We start from the raw sequence: 13,841 nt of genomic DNA, 5'->3' as shown, positions 1-13,841 counted from the left end.
TGAGTAGGTATGTGTGTGTATGTGTGTCTCTGTGTGTCCTACTGTCTCTGTGTATGTATGTATGTGCATGTATGTATCTCTGTGTATGTCTGTCTGTCTGTCTGTGTCTGTGTGTGTCTGTGTGTGTGTATCTGTGTGTCTGTGTGTGTGTGTGTCTGAGTTTCTGTGTGTGTCTGAGTTTCTGTGTGTGTGTGCGTGCGTGTGTGTGCGTGTGTGTGTGTGTGCGTGTGTGTGTGTGTGTGTGTGTCTGAGTTTCTGTGTGTGCGTGTGTGTGTGTGTGTGTGTATCTGTGTGTCTGTGTGTCTGTGTCTGTGTGTGTCTGTGTCTGTGTCTGTGTGTGTGTGCGTGTGTGTGCGTGTGTGTGTGTGCGTGTGTGTGTGTGTGTGTGGACACACAGGCCCTCACCTTGCAGGTTGGGATGGAGCTCCTGGATGTGGGCAGCAGGCCAGGGGGACCCCCGGCCCTCAGCTGCCCCGTCCCCTCCTCTTGCCCCCCGTGGAGGCTGAGGAGGCAGCGCCCCTCCTGGCCCAGGAGAAGAGGTGTTGGGGTTCGTTACAGGCATCTGAGGGCCCCCCGTCCTGTGCGGCCCACTGCCCACCAGCCTCTTTCCAGCCTTCCCCTCACCTTGGCTCATTGTCGTTCCACAATCGGTCGCGCTGACCTCTGTGTGCCAGCCCTCTGCTCAGCGTCCGGCAGGACCCAGACAGTGAACAAGAAATACATACGACTAAGAAAGAAAACATGATTAAAATGGTGCGGAGAAAAGTAAAGCAGGGAGAGGCCGTAATTGGGGGATTCTATTTTTATTTCTATTTATTTTTTATTTTATTATTTTTTTAAATATATTTTTATTGATTTTTTTTTTCACAGAGAGGAAGGGAGAGAGACAGAGAGCCAGAAACATCGATGAGAGAGAAACACCGACCAGCCGCCTCTTGCACACTCCCCACTGGGGATGCGCCCGCAACCCAGGCACATGCCCCCGACCGGAATCGAACCCGGGACCCCTCAGTCCGCAGGCCGACGCTCTATCCACTGAGCCAAACCGGTTTCGGCAGGATTTTATTTTTAAACTAGGGGCCCAGTGCATGAATTCGTGCACCTTGAAAGGAACTGTGGGGCGTAAGGGGCTGCGGTGGGCACAGGGGCGGGTCTTGGCCCATCCTCCGTGCCCCAGCCTGGCCCCTCCCACCGCAGCCCCGGTCCCCTGTCTGCCGGCAGCCCTGCTCCTGCCGCCGCTGCTCCCACGCACTGATGGCACTGGCCCCGCTCGCACCCGCTGATGACGCAGAGCGATTGGGGTCGGCGCTAGCAGCGGGTGCGAGCGGGGCCATTGATGGCAGTGGCAGTGAGCGGTGGCTGCCGCCCCGATCGCCCCTCAGGAGCAGGGGGAGGTGGAGAAACCACCGAGCGATCAGTGCCAGCGCTGTCAGCTGACGCGAGTGGCGGCTCCAGCCCCGGCAGCGGGTGCGAGTGCCGGGCAGGACCACGGCGCGTGGGAGCAAAGAATTTTCAGTAACCACCAGAGGCTCGCCCTGATGACAGCGACCGGCGCCCCCCCTGGTCTGACGCCCCCACTCACCTACTCCACCGTCCCACCACAGCCGATGCCCACCATGTTCCGCGCACGCCCCCAGGTGGTCAGCACCCGTCATAGCGACTGGTTGTTCGGTTGTTCCGCCATTCGGTCCATTTGCTTATTAGGGTTTTATATATATAGACGGGCTGGTTGCAGAATATCTTATTGGGAAGGTAACATTTGTGCAAATCACTGGGAGAAGGTGGTCCATCTGTCCATCACCCACTCACCCTCCACCTTCATCCACCCAACTGTCCATCCGTGCTTCTCCCACATAGCACAGTCCAACCATCCACCCACGGACCAATCAATCCACCCACTCATCCATTTGTCTATTTGTCCATCTATCTGTCTGTTCATCAATCTGCCCTTCATGCATCTACCCACACATCACAATCTATCCATCTATTCATCCATCCATCCACCCAGCCACCATCCATCATCCACCATCCATCCACCCATCCATCCATCCATCCATCATTCCATCCACTCATCCACCCACCCATCCATCATCCACCATCCATCCATCCATCCATCATTCGTCCATCCATCCATCCATCCATCTATCCATCATCCACATCCATCCATCCATCTACCCATCTATCCATCCATCCATCCACCCACCCATCCACCCATCCACCCATCCACCCATCCACCCATCCACCCATCCATCCATCCATCCAATCATTCATCTATCCACTATCCACCCATCCATCATCTGTCCATTCACCATCCATCATCCATCCATTCATCCATCTATCTATCCATCATCTACCAATTCATTCATCCATCACCTTTCCATTTATCCATCCATTTACCCATCTGTCTGTCCATCCACCCATCCATCCATCCACCCACCCATTCATCCTTCTATCCATCCATCCATGCTTCCATCATTTGTCCATTCATCTACCTGTCCACCCAGCCATCCATTCACCCACCATCACCCTCCATCTTTCTAAGCATCCCTCCATCCCTCCATCATCTACCCACCCACCCACCGCCACCCCTCTCTCTAGTCACCCCCTCACCATTTGTTAACTTCTCCTGGGCGCCTGGACTCACAGAGATGAGTGAGTCAGTTTCAGCCTCAGGGTGTCCACAGGCTGGAGTGAGGACTCTTTCACAGGCAGTGGGGGCAGAGGCGAGGCCTGGGCGCAGCGGAGCATGTGCGGCCGTCTTGTGGCTTCTCCCTCCGTCTGTGTGTCTCACAGACGGGATCACCATCCCCCGGAGGCAGGGCCTCTCCTTCCGCTCACGTGGCTCCCCTGCCGCCATCACCCAGGAAGGCTGGGAACTCAGTAGGCGTCCCAAACACTGGCCGGCTGGCTGAGTCACCCCTGCCGCCTCCTCTTCCCCATTCATCCTGTTGGCTCTGTCACCCCAGTCCCCCTGCCCCCATTGGCCTGCCCCGCTCACCTGCCTCCTGAGTCTGCTCTGCTCAGGCCTGGCCTGGGTTCTGGCTCTGTGATGGGCCCCAGGGATGGCTTTGGAGCCCCAGTCCCCCAGCCCCCCGGCCACATGCTAAAGACGCGGCACTGGCCAGGACACTGCCCACCATGGCCGCAGAGGACTGGGGACAAGCCCAGGTCTCCTGCCCTCCATTCTCCAAGGGGCCAGAGCCGCCCATCTGACTCTCCCGCAAGGAAAGGCCTGATTCCTTCCCAGAGGCCCCGACGGGCACTGCCCGGGCTCCTCGGATGGGACGCAGCGTGCTCCCTGGAAGGGTCAGCTGAGGGCGTGGGTGGTGGGCAGTGGCTGTCCCTCGGGCAGGGGACCCGTGGGGGCTGGCAGGTCTGGGTCTTGGGGGTCAGATGAGGGGCATGTTGGCCCCGCCCTCGCTCTCCAGCTCACCCTGCGCAGGTGCGGGCGGAGGGTCCCACCTGGCTCCCAGAGCCCTGCCTGCCGGTCTCGGGTCACCGGGAAAGTGAAGGATTAGGGTGACTGAGGGGCGACTTCACCGAGGAGACGTCAGCCTGGGCGCCCTACAACAGCTGGACAGCCAGGCGGAATGAATAAACGTCTTTAAAAAAATATTTTTATTGATTTCAGAAAGGAAGGGAGAGAGAGAAACATCAGTGATGAGTGAGAATCATGGACCGGCTGCCCCCTGCACGCCCCCCACTGGTGACGGAGCCCGCAACCCGGGCCTGTGCCCTGACTGGGAATCGAACCGTGACCTCCTGGTTCATAGGTCAGTGCCCAACCCCTGAGCCACACTGGCCAGGCTGAATTCACGTCTTGAATGTGCGAGTCGTTGGTGCAAATCCCCAGCAAGGCTGTCGCACGGTGGAAGCCGACCCTGAACCCCAAACCTGACTTTTCTGCCCAGAGTGGCTGCTGCCGATCAGCTGGCTGTGCCCCGGGGGGTTCTGGGAGCGTCAGCGCACAGGGAGCAGGAGACAAGCCGCAGGAAGGGGTGACGTCAGATGACCCAACCTCAGAGCAAAGAACACGCTCGGAGCCCCCCTCCTGCCAGCGCCGTGGGCCCCGGGTCCGGGCCTGGAGGGTGAGTGTGGGCCTGTGAGTCCACACGCAGGGCTGCTGGGCTCCGGCCCCACGGACATGGTGGGCGGGGGGGGGGGGGCACGGTGAGCAGAGGGGAGTGGAAAGTGCTGCCAGCCCTGACCGTGTGGACAGAGCATCGGCCTGCAGGCCTCAGGGTCCGGGGTTGGGCACGACCTCGGTTACAGCTCCGCCCCAGCCGGGCCCTGGTGGGGGGGAGGGCGTGCAGGAGGCACCAATTGCCATGATCCTCACCGATGTTTCTGTCTGTCTTTCCCCCTCCCACTCGCTCTAAAAATCACTGGAAAAATATCCTCGGGTGAGGATTTAAAAAAAAAAGCGCCACCCAGGGAAGGTGAGTGCAGTGTTTCCAGAAAGTTCTGAGGCCGGGAGGGGCGCCTCAGTGGATCCCTCAGCCTCTGCGTCCAGGCCCCCGGCTGTGGCGCGTTCGCCCAGAGTGACCTCGGGCCGTGCAGGCCTGGAGGCGGCTCCGGGCAGGTGGCCTTCCTTGGGGGGGACCCGAGGGCAGCCAGTGCGCCCGTGGCTGGCCCTGCCCACCCCCCTTCACTCCGGGCCCTCCCGTCCCCGAGCCCAGTCCAGCCCCAGCCCGGGGCACCCCACCTGTGCACCTGCCCGCCCTCCCCCCTCTTACCCCCCACCAGCTCCTCTGAGCTCGCAGGGGCCTCTGGCCGCCCCGTGTCCCTGTGCCGACAGGGCCAGGACCCCGAGCAGGCTCCCGGCACCGCGGACGCCCCTCCAGGAGCCTCCCAGCGCTTGGGTGGCTGCTGGTTACGATGTTTTTTAAAGGAATCCTGTCTATGGTCTCTCTTTCCGTCTATATATTATATTTTACTATTATTGTCTTCTGTTAATCCTCACCCGGGGATATTTTTCTAGTGATTTTTAGAGAGAATGGAAGGGATGGGGAGAGACACATCAATTGGTTGCCTCCTGCACACGCCCCGACCAGGGCCTGGGCTGGGGAGGACCCTGCCACCGACGCAGGTGCCCTTGACCACAATCGAACCCGGGGCCCTCAGCCCATGGGCAGACGCTCCATCCACTGAGCCACACCGGCCAGGGTTTGTGATTTTTAAAACCTGGAAACATACACAGAAGCACAGGGCATCCTGACGGGCCCCCAGCAGCCCCCAAGGACTTGGCCCCTCCCTGCGGGTTATCGATAAAGCTCTCATTGACCATGGGCTCCAGGGCGGCACGATAGCCGAGGGCGCCCCTCCCCGCCCCTACTACCCACCCCCCCACCCTTCTCCGGGCCTTCTGCCTGTTGCTACACAAACAAGGTCGCCGTGAAGAGCCTGGGTACCAATCACTTTCCATTCTCGCATCTCTGGGTCGGTGCCTAGATGGGACTCACCGGCCGGCCCAAGGGACTGAGAAGAAGCTTTGCGAGTTCCGCCGGCCCCTCCCGCCCGGGACACGCGCGCTCCTGCTCTCCCTCGCTTGCCCACGGAGCCGACGGCATCTGGGCTCCCCGTCGGGTGGGGTCACGGGTCCCTTCATGTGCACTTTTCTTGTTACCAGTGACGCGGGACAGAGTTCCGTGCGCGCAGAGGCCAGGAAACCCTTCTCGCGGACCGGACCCGCCTTCTGCCCCCGTCCGGCGGCTCTCCCTTCTCCCCGGCGTGCGAGGCTCTGTGCCAGTGCCGTTCACTCTCTGCCCGCGGCTTACTTTTTATTTTTAAATGCATTTTTATTGATGTCAGAGAGAAAGGGAGAGGGAGAGAGAAACATCCATGACGAGAGAGAATCGCTGATCGGCTGCCTCCTGCACGCCCCACACTGGGGATCGAGGCCGAACCCGGGCCTGTGCCCTGATGGGGAATCGAACCCTGACCTCCTGGTTCCTAGGTCGACGCTCAACCTCTGAGCCACGCCGGCCAGGTCTGCCCGTGACCTAAACGGGCCCGTGGCAGCGCGTCCCCTCCCTGCCTTCTCTGCTGACCACACCTGGTCTGGGTTCAGACGGGAGGGACGCCCACCCCTCCGCCTGGAGCCTCCTTGGCCTCACGCCAACGACGCAGTTAAGCCTCGTTCACGGAGAGTGAGCGGCTCTCCCGGGAGCCCAGGCGGCCTCGCGGTCTGTCTTCCTGGGGCTCCGGTCCCTCGCCCCGCCCCCCCCCTCCCAGAGGAGGCCCTGTCCTCCTGCATATACTGTTCCCTCGGGCAGCGTGGCCGAATGAAAGCCCGCCGTGTGCCCTGCTCCCCGGCCCCGCGGGGGCGGGCGCTCCGCCTCCTCTGGCTCGCTGCCCGCCGCCCGCCGCCCGCTGCCCGTTTGCATCCTGCCCACTGCCCGCTGCCCGCCGCCCGCCGCCCGCTGCCCGCCGCCCACCGCCCGTTCACGTCCTGCCCACTGCCCGCCGCCCACCGCCCGCCGCCCGCTGCCCGCCGCCCGCCGCCCGCTGCCCGCCGCCCGCCGCCCGCCGCCCACTGCCCACTGCCCGCCGCCCACTGCCCACCGCCCGCTGCCCGTTCGCATCCTGCCCCACGCGCCTCCCAGACGGGCTTCCTCACCGGTTCCTCTCCTCGCAGGCTCGCTCTCGGCCGCTGGCTTCCCTGCGCCCAGCTCAGGCGGGACCCTCCCCTCATTCGCTCTGTGTACGGCGCCATCGAGGGGGGAGGCGGGGAAGGGCCTAACTGCTCTCTGTCCACCACCAAGAGCTGACTCCTGGCCCTGGCCAGTGCGCTCAGTGGCTAGAGCAGTGGTTCTCAGCCTTGGCTGCACACGAGAGTTACCTGGGCATCTTTTTAAAATCCTGATTTCTGGGCCTCGTCCTCGGGAAATTCTGTGTCTTTGTTACGGGGTGAGGCCACAGCATGAGTAACAAAGACACAGAATTCCCGGAGCATGAGGCCCAGAAATCAGGATTTTAAAAAGATGCCCAGGTGATTCTCATGTGCAGCCGAGGGTGAGAACCGCTGGGTTAGAGCGTCGGCCCTCACACCGGACGGTCTCCGGTTCTATTCCAGGTCAAGGGCTCGCACCTGGGTTTAACCATCTCCCCTCCCTCCCTCCCTCCCTGAAAAGCAATGGGAAAAACACCCTCTGGTGAGAATGAACAAACATCAAGAGCTGCCTTTCTGGGGGGCACATCCAATACCTCAGCCCGGTGCTCCCTGAAGACCTGGGGAGTTGCATGAGTTACGGGGCCCTGACCTGCGGCGGGGTTGGGGGGTGGGGGGGCAGTTGTCCCCAGGCCCCAGTGCAACACCGGAGGGAGGCGCTGTCTCCTGTTGGTCACCCCATCCTCCTCCCACCCTGGCGACCATTCCACGCGCAGGGAGCCCCCCAAACCCCAATGCAGCGGTGGCCAGGGGCCTGAGCCAACCTTCTGAGCAACACTCCCACCCCAACCAGGGAACGCCCGGCCAGGAGGACAAACACCATTCTCCAGGCCCCTATCGTGCCAATGCCAGCCTCTACCTGCCCAGACAGCCGCGCCCACCGTGCCCGTCCGTCAAATCCCGCCCAGACCCCATCCTTGGCCTCCCCGCAGGCCCGCCCCCCCCCCCCCCCCGCGGCCATCCCTGACCAACATGGCCGGGCCTCCCCGGCCCCCGCAGGTGTGCCCAGCGCCCGGGGCAGCTCAGATGTCCGGGGACCGACACTTCGCCCCTCCGGTGCCAAGAGGGTCAGTCCCAGAGCCCCAGGACGCCCCTCCTTCCAGCTCCCCCCTCAAGGCGTCTCCGAGCCACTCAGAGCCACGTGGGTGCCGGGGCCCAGCCCGCGCTCTGCCTGTCCTGCACCTGCGGCTGCGCCTTCCTTCCCGGTTCAGCTCGGCGGCCCTGGGCGCAGCGCAGCTGGTGGGCGTGGGAGCCAGCACGTGGGCGCGGGTGGGAATGGGGAGCAGGTGGGCGCGGGCGGAGCCGAGCACGGAGGGTGGGGCGAGGACCGGGTGAGAGCAGGGCAAACAGGTGAATGCGAAAGGGGCGGGCCGGACAGGTGGGCAGAGACGGGGCGGGACCAGGCAGGTGAGCGAGGTTGCCCGCGGGTCCAGGGCGCCCCGTGCGCGCCGGTTGGCAGGGGCGGGGCGTCTGGCCCGGGGCGGGGCGCGCCATCCCCAGGGACCGGCCCGCGGCCACCGCCCCCTCCCGGCCCCGCCCCCACGCCCGGCGGGCGGGCACCGGCCCCGCGGCAGGGCTGGCACCAGAGGCCGCCGGCTCCGCGCCCCGACGCCCGCCTTGGCTGCAGCTCCCGGAGCCGCTGCCCGGCCGGCCCGCGCGGGCCTCCCGGGCCATGGCCGCGGCCTCCTCCCCGCCCCGGGCCGAGAGGAAGCGCTGGGGCTGGGGCCGCCTGCCGGGCGCGCGGAGGGGCAGCGCGGGCCCGGCCAGGAAGGCGCCCTTCTCGCTGGAGCTGGCGGAGGAGCGCCCGGCGGGGGGCGCGCTCTATGCGCCCGGCGCGCCGCCCGCCGCCGACCTGGGCCCGCGGCCGCCCGTGAGCCTCGACCCGCGCGTCTCCATCTACAGCGCGCGCCGCCCGCTGCTCGCGCGCACCCACGTCCAGGGCCGCGTCTACAACTTCCTCGAGCGCCCGACTGGCTGGAAGTGCTTCGTCTACCACTTCGCCGTGTGAGTACCGGCCCGGTCCGTCCTCCGTCCTCCGCGCTCCGGGGGGCTTTCCCGCCGCCGCCTCCGGGGAGGAGCCTGGGCGAGCGGCCCGCGCCACCTGCGGTCCCCGCGCCGCCGCCCCCGAGCGCGGGGAGGGGAGGAGGGCAACAGGGAGAAACGGGAACCCCCGCGAGCCTGCGCCTTGGCGCTCGGGGACGTGGGGTCTGACCCTGGGAGCATGAGGGACACCCTGGCTGACCCGGGAGCCCCCCACTGGCCCTGCTCAGGCCTGTGCGTGGGGGCAGCCGATGGGGAGGGGGGCCCAGCCCGGAGGGACTCCAGGTGTTAATCATTCTGGGAAGGGACCTGTGCCAGGGAGCGCGCCCTTGGGTGCCGGGGAGAGAATGCCCAGGGGCGGCTGGCACGCTGGGCTCAGGAGCTCCCGGAGGGGGCGGCGCTCTGCCTCAGTGTCCCAGACCCCAGACCCGCAGGCCCCTGGGGGGCGGTGTCTCCTGCCCAGCGGTCTGTGCCCTGAGGGTCAGCGTTGGGGGCGGGAGTGTTCACACCTGGTCCAGCTCAGGAGAACCTGGAGGAAGCAGGGGAGGCTGAGGGGGTGTCGCGTGGTGCGGAGGGACAGGGCCCCCGCGTGCCAGCCCCAGGAAGCCCGAGGGAGGCAGTGGGCCCTCCCTGCAGCACCTGCCCTGGTTACCAGGTGGCTCCAGTCACCGGAGTGGCATGCCTGCAAGGGGTAGGGCAGGGCACCCCGTGGCTCAGGGACAGGGGCACCAGGAAGTTCAGGCCTCAGGGCCACCCTCCATGGTGCCCGCCCGGAACCTGCCCCACCGCCGCCTGCTGTGGCCCTGGTGTTGGCGGCCCCGCCAGCTGCCCCTTGGTCCGGTGCCAGCCTCTGTTCTGTTCTGTGAGCCTTCACCCCACCGTGCCCGTGTCGGTCTCACGGCTGCGTGGGGCGGCCTCCTCCTGGCTTCCCACGGTCCCTGCTGCCTCGCCTGGCCCAGGGCTGGGGGCACGGGGGCAGCTGGGGTGTCCAGAGCCCTGTTTTCTCCCCGGGGGCCCTGGGGGCAGCGGGAGCCGGGACGGCCTCTGGAGCATCGTCTGGGCAGGTGAGGCCGGTGGCAGGCAGCCTCGGCCTCTCCCCTTTGGCCTCTGAGGGTGCGGGCGGACCGGGCTTGCTGCCCTCATGCTGGGAGCACAGGCCCTCCGTGGCAGCAGGGACAGAGTGCAGTGTCCCCAAGGCACGGGGCCCTGTCCTCAAGCCCCCGCCCCACCGCCCAGGCCCACAGCGGCTGGTCTCGGGGTGTCACGTGCGTGACCTCGAGGGACCCCGCCTGAGCAGTCCCGCTCTGCAAACACCCAGCCGGCGCCGGGCTTGTGGGGCCACTTGCACACGAGGTCCCTCCTTGCCCTCGCCTGCTGGGCCCAACGCCGTGAGGCCCGGGGGTGGGGCGTGGAGGGGACCCTGCCCGGCTGCCTGCCCACCCCGTGGCCCTGGGTGCAGGCACCCAGCAGAGGCAGGGCGGTGTGGGCAGAGGGCTGCTGGGGAGTGCGGCATGCCCCCGGCCAGAGGGGCCACCAGACACCCCGTGGGTTGGCGCCTGGGACGCGGGCCCACAGGAGCGTGGCCCGGCGCTGGCCCTGGCGGTGCCTGGGGAGGAAGAGGGCCGGCCCGCCCAGAGGAAGTCTCCGCTTACACTTGTGTTTTCTTCCTGGTTCCGATTGTTCGGCTCTCGGAAGTTCGCTCAGCAGACGCTGCCTTCGCCCGGCCTCCCGGGACCTGGCGCGCAGGGTGGCTTCCCTGGGGGATGGGGGCGGGGGCGGGAAGGGATGCTCTGCGGTGGCCGTGTGCCCGGGCGGCTGAGAGGAGGGGTTTGCAGGAGGGTCCCAGGATGAGGACCCGGGCGAGGCTCTCACGCCTGGCGCGGTGCCACCCGCCTGCCCTCCGCTCCTGCCCGGCCCAAGGACTTTCCGGCGGCTTCGGCGGCGGCGGCACCTTCATGGTGTTAATCATTGACGCGCTGGAAGCCAGCCCCGGCGGTTTGCTGGGCCGAGCCCGCCCGCCTTCCCAGAGTGCAGGCCAGTCGACCGGCCACGTGCCCCACCCGGTGGCTCCCGGTGCCCCCCGGGCTGGAGGCTCCTGCCACTCGCAGACCCTGCAGGAGGGGGCAGTGGGCAGTGAGGGCGGGGAGCACGTGGGCCCTGGTCCGAGGATGGGCTGTCTTTCTCCACCGTCCCCTGAGTCCGCTTCCTGCTCCTGGGCCCGACCTCCACGGGCCCCCTGACCACGTTGGACGCTGACCTCAGGGGCACTGTTGCAGAGGGGGAAACTGAGTCACGGGGTGGGGCGGGCGCACCAGGGATCCGACAGCCACGACACGGCCACGGCCCAGCACAGACACTCACCGCCCCAAGGGGCTTCTCTGTGACTCGGACGCGGGAGCAGGAAGGAGGAAACGCAGACGGAGGCTCCGGGGTGAGGAGGGGACGCCCTCCCAGCACTAACATCGGTGGAGTGTGGGGAGGCCGCGCGCCTTCTCACGGCTGCATAGGCTCCCCTGGGCAGCGGCACCGCGTGCACGTGGGCAGCCCCGTCCACGGGGGTCAGGCTTCCAGGGCTCAGCTCTCCAGCGGCGAGGGCGGGCCGCGGCCGCCGCACAACAGGAGAAGGTCTTGTCTGGGTGGGTGCGTAGATGGGTGGACAGACAGACAGAGGGAGAGGTGCTGGGTAGATGCACGGTGGGTTGGGGTGGATGGACAGGAGGAATGATGGGTCGACAGGTGGGCGGGTGGATGGAGTGGTGGACAGGTGCACGGAGCCTCGGACGGCTGCACGCCATTCCTCAGGGGGGCTCTGGCCAGCCCTGCCCCCGGCGTGGCTGGGTGGGTCGCTGTCCTGTGGTCCGTTCCGGTGACAGAACTTTTCTGTGTGTCCGGGGCCAGCGAGCCAACGCCCCAGACTTAGAGGCGGAGGGTCCTCCGTTCCAGGGGACCAGCCCTGCGCCTTTCCCGAGTGTGTGGGCACCGCCGGCCTCGCCCTGGATCCCTGGCGGGGGGGGGGGGCTGCTATATGTCCCTGCAGTCAGCGTCCCTGGGCACGAGTGTGGACGGCCGGTGTGGCCAGTGTTGGGGCCTCGGTCTCTACCCGCCCTCAGACTCTCAACTCCCTCCTCCCTCTGACCGGCCTGGTCCTGAGCCTCCCTCCTGCCTGGGCTCCCAGCGAAGGCCTCGGATTCTAGAAGGTGCTGACGCCGGGGTCATGGTGGGAGCCGTGAGGGCCCTGCCGTTACCGAGAGTGGGCCAGCGCTCATGCGCACGGGGGTCCATTCTATGCTCCCGCCCACCTCCAGGTCCCGGGTGCAGGGCGAGCAGGAGGGATGCGCTAGGCCCTTGTGGGGCTCAGGACCCGGTGGGGTGGGGGCTCCTTGGTGACCCCCCTGAGAATCAAACAGCTCGGGAAGCCGGGCCCTGGGCGAGGGGCTGGTGGGGCCCGGCTACCGCAGAGGCCGCGGTGGGTGGACAGATGGATGGACAGTGGGACGAGGGCCGTTTCAGGCGCAGGTGGGCTCAGCGGGGCCCCTGCAGCCCAGCCAGGAGGCCAGGTTCCGTCCGAGTCACCAAACGGCCACTGAGGGTCTTAGGGGCAGGCGGGGTCCCGACCTGGTTTGAGCCTCTGGAGCTGCTGGGTGGGGGCTGAGGCGGAGGGGGGGCCTTTTGGGGCCGGGGGAGCGGGTTGGGTCCAGGAGGCCCCGGCGTGTGTGTGGTGAGTGGGGAACCTGACCTGTCGCTGTGCCCGGCTGTCCCCGAGCTGCTGGGCACCCTTGGGAGACGGGCTGGCTCCCTGGGTCTCTGGGGAGGCCCACCCCTACCTCGCTGGACGGGGACACACGGGGACATGGGGACATGGGCCCTGAGGGCCCCGCAGCCCAGGACGGGGGCTGCTCCCTGCCCCGAGTCTCCTGGATCAGAGGCCGCTCAAGGTCCCTGCCTGAGCTCCGCGGTGCGGCACCTCCAGGCACCTCCTGGGCAGCGCTGGAATGTTCTGGCTGCCCTTGGCCGGGGGATGGGCCGGCTGGGGGCTCTGCGGGCCTGGCTGGCCGTCCCTGGGGCAGGCCCCGCCTCCTGCACTCTTATCGCGTCCTCCTCGCTGCCAAGCTCCGGCCACCTCAAAGTCACGCTGTCCAGGGCGTCTGGGCCCTTCCGCCTCCCCAGACGGCCTTGGGGAGCGGTCACCCGGGGACTCTCGCTCAGGGAGCTCCGAGAGGGGCCGAGCTGAGCGCTGAGCCGGCCTCTCGCTCCCCGAGACCCCACTTTCGGCAGGACCTTTCCTGTCTGCGTCTCGGCCCCAGTGCACAGTGGCGGCTGGGGGCGCCGTGTCCCGTGTCAGCAGGCCCCGTCCGTCCGTCCGTCCGTCCTTCCGTCTGTGATTGTCCCGCAGCCCCCAGTGCCCTGGCCCGCTTGATTCGCACGATCTGTTTTCGACGGGGCCCTCGTCCTGGCCACTTTGAACCAACCGCACCCAGCACCCAGCACGCCCCCCGAGCCCCCGATGGGTCTGCAGAGCAATTCCCGGCAGGCGTTGCCAGGGCCCCCGGGTGTGGGTTCCGCGTGGCGGTTTCTAAACTTTTGCTTAATCTGAACTTTCTGCTTTAAAAATGTGGGTTGTTTAAAAATGGTAGACGGCTGTTTCTATGACACCAGTGATGAGATGGCCCCCAGGCCATGCCCCCGCCCCCTGGGGGGTCATCGGGTGGCTTGTCCCCAGGGGCCGAACAAGGTGTCTGGCCAGGAGGGTCACTTGTCTCCCGACGGGCCCCGGAAGGCCTGGCTCACCCCAGGAAGGGAGCGCGTCCCTGGCACCGACACCAGGCTCACCTACGAGATGGAGGCCTGGGAAAGGGTCTGATCGGAGGGAATCGGCCTCCAGGGCCGAGGCAGCTCACGGAGCAGGTCAGGCCCGAGGACACGGGCTGGACCCCAGCATAGGGCTGCCCGGGGCTCCCCCACCCCGTGCCTGCTCACCCCATGGGCCCGGGGCAAGCCGTGTGCTCAGGACAACGGGCTGGGGGGCGGCTGTGCCTGCCAGTGGCCAGAGCGGGCTCCCTCCCCAGACCCAGGCAGGGCCTCTCCCTTTGGCTGGTGTCCCCAGGGTGGCACCTCTGAGCCCCAGGCTACT

The 13,841-nt window shown here is 66.4% G+C and overlaps 2 protein-coding genes across 3 annotated transcripts in view; one reads left to right on the top strand and one right to left on the bottom strand.

Moving 5' to 3' along the window:
* The window catches only part of LOC132241847 (insulin-like), a 394,596-nt gene that overhangs the window by 139,378 nt on the left and 241,377 nt on the right, over nucleotides 1-13,841 (bottom strand). The gene's annotated exons all lie outside the window — the stretch shown is intronic.
* KCNQ1 (potassium voltage-gated channel subfamily Q member 1) overlaps nucleotides 8,212-13,841 on the top strand; it is a 222,236-nt gene continuing 216,606 nt past the window's right edge. For both annotated transcript variants that reach the window (XM_059710702.1, XM_059710703.1), the window contains exon 1: nucleotides 8,212-8,674. In XM_059710702.1, the coding sequence (XP_059566685.1) occupies nucleotides 8,343-8,674 (332 nt within the window). In that variant the 5' untranslated portion in view covers nucleotides 8,212-8,342. The remainder of the gene's footprint in view (nucleotides 8,675-13,841) is intronic.

Source organism: Myotis daubentonii, chromosome 9 (assembly GCF_963259705.1).
Source record: "Myotis daubentonii chromosome 9, mMyoDau2.1, whole genome shotgun sequence".
Classification (NCBI taxonomy): Eukaryota; Metazoa; Chordata; class Mammalia; order Chiroptera; family Vespertilionidae; genus Myotis; species Myotis daubentonii.
The sequence above is the reverse complement of the archived record's forward strand: the minus strand, read 5'-3'. Positions and strand labels throughout refer to the sequence as shown.